Raw genomic sequence first — 5,483 nt, 5'->3', positions numbered from 1 at the left:
CGCCAACACTAGGCTTGGTAAGCCAGAAAAAGCCGCAAGAACAAAAAATGGGCGTTGACACCACCTTGAAGTTCCTGCAGCAGCTTGCCATTACATCAGATTTTGCCAGCATGGCTAATTGTTCATTGGTAAAAATTGACATTAGGGTTGCAATATGGGCTTGTTGTTAATGCATCGCTGTGTGTGTCCCTACGTGTCTTCTTTGGCCCCGTCTTTTAATCGCGCTACCGTACTCCCCTTGACTACATTGTATTCTAAAGGCGATAAAGATAGCACCTGGCTAGTACCGTGCACTTTTGCTGAGCCAATGAGGCCAAATAGAAAAGAATACTGCGAATATAGTTTGTCGGCACAAACTGTTTTAGTGTTTCCCTTGATAGTCTCTACAATTGTGCCCAACCATGTTAGTGTTTAAAAGTGTCTCTTTAATGTCAAGGTATTTCTTACCACATAAGTTAAGATCACATATCTTGAAAGTGGTGCTAGTCTTAGGATTTCTGCTATGGAGACGGCTTCACAACTGCCCTGCTTCAGTTCTGCATTGCAACATGCTCCCTAAGGTGAATTAGGAAATTAGCAAGATTATTCTTGCTAGTAATGTCTGCTTATCCAGATAGTATTTGGGAAAAGAACAGCAGGGGCCTACATATGCAATTTTCTTTATTGTGGCATATAAGAATAAAAGCACCTGGTCAAGTATATGATGCACGGCATGTATACAGTTCATAAAATATGACCTCGTTTTCTTTCTTTCTGGAAGACAGAGCGTTATTCTAACATTTTTGGCCAAGAATAAGGGCTCGTCAAATTGTTCTGCAAGAAATATGTTCTTGGAGTAATAAAAGGTTAAAATAATAACTTAAATTAAGACAACTTCAATACGAGAAAGAAGAAAAAGTAAGAAGAAAGAAGGATGCAGATCAGAAGGCTAAGTCACTTCTTTCCTCAAATGATGATGCTTCACATGGCAAATTTCATGATGCACTGTCATCAAAGTCACCAGTACAAATTTCAGAACATCGCATCACGTCTTTTCACTGGAGCGGCAATAGATTAAGGCCTTATGAATAACGTTCACTGCGAAGCACTGCTGTCGCCTTCTTTGGCACCCTGTTCCTGGTGGCGCAATGCCCATTCCAGTGCCATGGCCACAATGGGGTCGGTGATCCCTCCTGACTGGTCCTGAAGTGGTGCGTCGTGGAAGGCCAGAAAGACACTGAGCGATACGACTGCCCGTACACTGCAGGGGGCACGTGGTGTGTGGCGGCCAGCTCTTCCCTTCCCCAAGAGCGGTGAGGAGCCTGGAGAGCTCCCATTGCACGTTGAGCGTAGCTGTGGTTGCCTGGGGAGAAATCGAACAGAGAATGTCAGTGGGATACAATACCATTATAAACAAGCACAAGTGAAACTGAACATCCCATGTAATGCACAAAACCGAACTAATCACAAGTTACAGTAATGAAACGGATATGAAGGAATGGAAAGGGCTGATTAGTGCAATACAGAATTGGGTGACAATTAGGAAATTTGTGGGCCTATGGAGGAACACGCCAATGCAGGACAAAAGCAACTGGAGACATCAGAGGGAGGCTTATTCTTTGACGAACTTAAACGCCAGTGATGATGTGTGAAGTGACGTTGAGACACTTCGGATAAACACTAAACAGTTTAGCCTGATTAGTCATCCTTTCAAAAACTCTCTTTTTAATTTTCACTGTAATAACTCGATCATTAGAAGAGAAATCGAAAGTGAAAGCACCATCATCGAATTTCACGTTAGCAGTCCAGTGCTATTATGCCAGTGTGGCATATAGGTGTTCTGTGGTGTGGCATTACGGGTAGCAAAGAGCTTTTTCGTATTAGGCCTGATGTGGCACTGTAAACATTCTCAAGACTTGGTAAGTAAAATCATTGGCTCTTATAATCTAGTCCAGAGCTTTATTGATAAAAAATTAACTATATCAAAATGCATGACGTCAAGAAGAGCCAGTGCAACAACTTGTTTGCCCACCTGGCTTTTGTTTGCATCTTTTCTGGGTTGCCAAGTCTCTTCTCAGAGCAAACTTTTTCTTAAGCATATTCCTTTAAACCAGTAAGTAAACTACAGTCCACAACATTTACCTTGTGCTGGGCACAAAATATGATGAGTTAACAAAGGGTAGCTACACATCACCCAATAACATGATAGAGCAAGCTTCTTGACGTCTATTGGTGCTAAACAACCAGAGATACCACAACATCAGTAGTTTCAAGCTCAATTTTTCCACATGTGGCCAAGAATCTGCAATCAATGCCAGGAGGAAACTCACGTCATCTTGTTCTTCAGAGCTGACCCCAGATGAGCCATCAAGTGAAGATGCTTGCTCTTCAGTCCTCACAAGCAGGGCATCATCAGCACCGTCAAAACCTGATGTCCCACTGCTGATTCCTGGCGTCGACTTCGGTTTATATTTACAACATGCAGCTCGATAAGTGTTGCTAAAATGTGCGTTCTCACTAGAAGGCGAAGTTTTATCACTCCTACGTAATGCAGGCACTCGCAATGCTTTCCTGTGTGTTTTTATTGCTGTGGGATCTGGCCCTGCTAGCTGTTCTTGTGCCGAGGGTACCTTTTTGCCATGCTTGCCTACATGCTCAGTGCCATGGGATGTGCCCTCGTTTTCTGCTGTGTGGTAAACAGACTCGGTTGAAGAACGTAAGCCCTTTGTTGCCGCGACGCCATCAGTAGACTCCGAATGTGGCAGCTCATCCAGATGTCCGTCAAGATCAATCTGCCTAGCTGTGTTTGGCCGTTTGCTCTGGAACGATTGCAAGGGCCTTTGTCCACTAAAGGCTTCTACGCGAGGACATTTGTCCTTTGTAGCAGTAGTCGATTAAAATGTGGATTGTATGTTCAAGCAAGTGTCAAAGTTTCGGTGGGCTTCGGCACTTGCTTTCTTGTAGTCAACCGAAAGGACCTAAGCTTACTGGTATATGACATCTGCCATTCATTGACTCATGAGGCAGTGCAGTCGTGACTCTGGAAAAGCAGTGATGGGCTAAGATGGCCACTAGTATGCTTCTGGGAAGTTGCGGTGCCAACTTTCTTTTGTGGTGATGGCTGGGTGGTTTGTTGCATGCCAACAATGTCTGGGACACACAGCTCCCCAGAGAGATCGCTGTCTGGTATACTATGAACATGAGTGCTCTCATCAGCAGGAGTCTCCTGCTGCTTTGCATTCTTGGACTTCCTTCGAGATGATTGCAGCACATGTTTTTTTCCAGAATTGGTCTCCGCTACTGCAGCAGTTTGTGAATCTGCTATTCCCACACGATCATTTCGCTTACCAGGATGAGATTGAGTTTGGATACTAGAAGTCTTGCTGTGCACTCTTTGAGGTGTAGGCATCGCAGACTTCTTAGGAACAACCTCATCAGCCGTTTGGCTAGAGTCTACAATGCCGTCATCGTGACTGTTCTTCCCACATGTCGGGACATTACTTTTGTTCCTAGGAGGCACTTCACTTGAGCTTTTCTTGCAACTGCCCGAAAAAGATGCAGCAGACAGTAAAACCTTCTTGTGTTTCATTCTGCGCTGTCTACTGGAACGTTTTCCCACAGCGGGTGTGTCGCAGTCCTGCAAATAACACGATGCACCTTGACATTCTGTTTCCTCAACAACTTCAGTTTTGGTATCCCAGTTTTCCACTTCACCGTCAGCAGCCCTCCGCGGCTTGGGAAATTGTTCGTAATCGCTGCTGCTGTCTTCAACGAGAACTATCCCACGCTCTGAAGTGGCGCACGGCGAGGCGTCACGCGCTTCTTGTGCCTCGTGGGCGTATCTCTTAACGAGCTCACACGCGCCAAGTGACTCGTACAGCCGTTTCCACGGGAGTATTTTCTTCAGGTAATGCTGCCTCAGTGACTGCCACGGGTGATTGCCAGGCACCGCACAGGCCGCAGCCATTTCCTTGTATATCGCGTTGCCACGGACACGGACATTGGGCTTGTTTGCTATGTACTTCGCCATCGCAATTTGTTCGCCAAGCGTGTACTGGCCTCTTAGGCGAACGGACTTCTTTTCGACTCCACCGTCAGTCGCTCCCCGCGGCTTGGGCAACTGTTCGTCATCGCTGCTGCCGTCTTCAACGTTAACTATCTTGCGCTCTGAAGTGGCGCTCGGCGCGGCGTCACGCGCTTCTTGTGCCTCGCGGGCATGTCTCTTGACGAGTTTACTCGCGACAGGTGACTCGTACTGATGTTTAAACGGGAGTATTTTCTTCAGGTAATGCTGCTTCAGGGATTGCCATGGGTGACCGCCAGGCACCGCACAGGCCGCAGCCATTTCCTTGTATACAGCGTTGCCTCGTACACGGACACTGGGCTTGTTCGCTATGTACTTCGCCATTGCAATTTCTTCCTCAAGCGTGTACTCGCGTCTTGAGCGAACGGAGCACAGTTTACGCACCTTGCAATCTCCGTCTGTCTCCGCAGCTGACACTCTCGGCAATATGAATTCTTTCAGAGGAAAGAGCTTGTTGCTGTAAACGCAAGCACGTATGTAAATGGTAGAGAAAGCGTCATCGGGGCCTTCCGTCGTTGTAATTGAAGTGGGCACCAACCGGACGACGTCAGGATTCTTATCCAGCCGCAGAAGAACGCCGCCTCCATTTTCTATAAGCTGGCGTATCTCCTTTCGCTCCGAGCAGGGCACCATGGAAAAGTACATGGGCCCGCCATCCGCTTTCACGAAGAGCGCTCGGCTGTGCGGATTACTGGTCATGGTCGGTTCACGTCGCGTGCGGCTGAACGTACTAGCAGACAAGCGCGGTAACTAGTGACGCGCATGGTATACGCACAGATAAGAAAGTTCTTTCTCTATGGATGGATGGATGGAATGTAGGAGTGTCCCCTTTGAAACGGGGTGGTGGCAATTGTCACCATGCTCAGCTTTTTATTTTTGTTTAACTGTGTTGTAAGTTTAAATAATTAGCCATTTTCTTTAAATACGTCTTCCTACACTTTTAACCTTATCTCACCTCTCTGCTTATGAGCCACCAAGTCTCCAATCGCTTTTTGCTAATTTCCACCGCATATTTATTTACGTGACTATTGTTATCTCTGAACCCTAGGGCCTCAGGAAGCGTACGTGACTGTGCCCGCATCGACATCAGGATAGATACCAGCACATTTTAGTACGAGGTGTTCTATTGTTTCTACCATACAGTTGCTATTCTGTATGGTTTCTACAGATTTGCCACACACATGTAGTACATGCATAGATGAGTGAATTTAACAAGAGGGGACACTCGGCGAAAAGTGGCAACAGGAAATACGTCACGCTACAGTATTTACGCCGACCGTTTGCTGCCGCGAGCATCGAAAAAAATAAGGATGTGAAATGAGATTAACAGAATTTTTTAAATTCTTTCCCGGCAAAAGTAAAAATGCCTGCGTATAAATTAAATTAAGCTTTGCAGTTACTTCCGTTGCCTAGCGACAGG

General features: G+C 46.2%; 1 protein-coding gene across 1 annotated transcript; it reads right to left on the bottom strand.

Moving 5' to 3' along the window:
- Positions 1-643: 643 nt before the first annotated feature.
- Positions 644-4,875, bottom strand: LOC126521193 (uncharacterized). Its single transcript, XM_055065721.2, has 2 exons — positions 2,310-4,875; positions 644-1,342 (listed from the first exon to the last, which is right to left on the bottom strand). Exon 1 carries the CDS (start codon positions 4,760-4,762, stop codon positions 2,996-2,998), a length of 1,767 nt encoding a protein of 588 aa, XP_054921696.2. The 5' UTR covers positions 4,763-4,875; the 3' UTR covers positions 644-1,342; positions 2,310-2,995.
- Positions 4,876-5,483: the final 608 nt, after the last annotated feature.

Source organism: Dermacentor andersoni, chromosome 6 (genome assembly GCF_023375885.2).
Source record: "Dermacentor andersoni chromosome 6, qqDerAnde1_hic_scaffold, whole genome shotgun sequence".
NCBI classification, from domain to species: Eukaryota; Metazoa; Arthropoda; class Arachnida; order Ixodida; family Ixodidae; genus Dermacentor; species Dermacentor andersoni.
The sequence above is the reverse complement of the archived record's forward strand: the minus strand, read 5'-3'. Positions and strand labels throughout refer to the sequence as shown.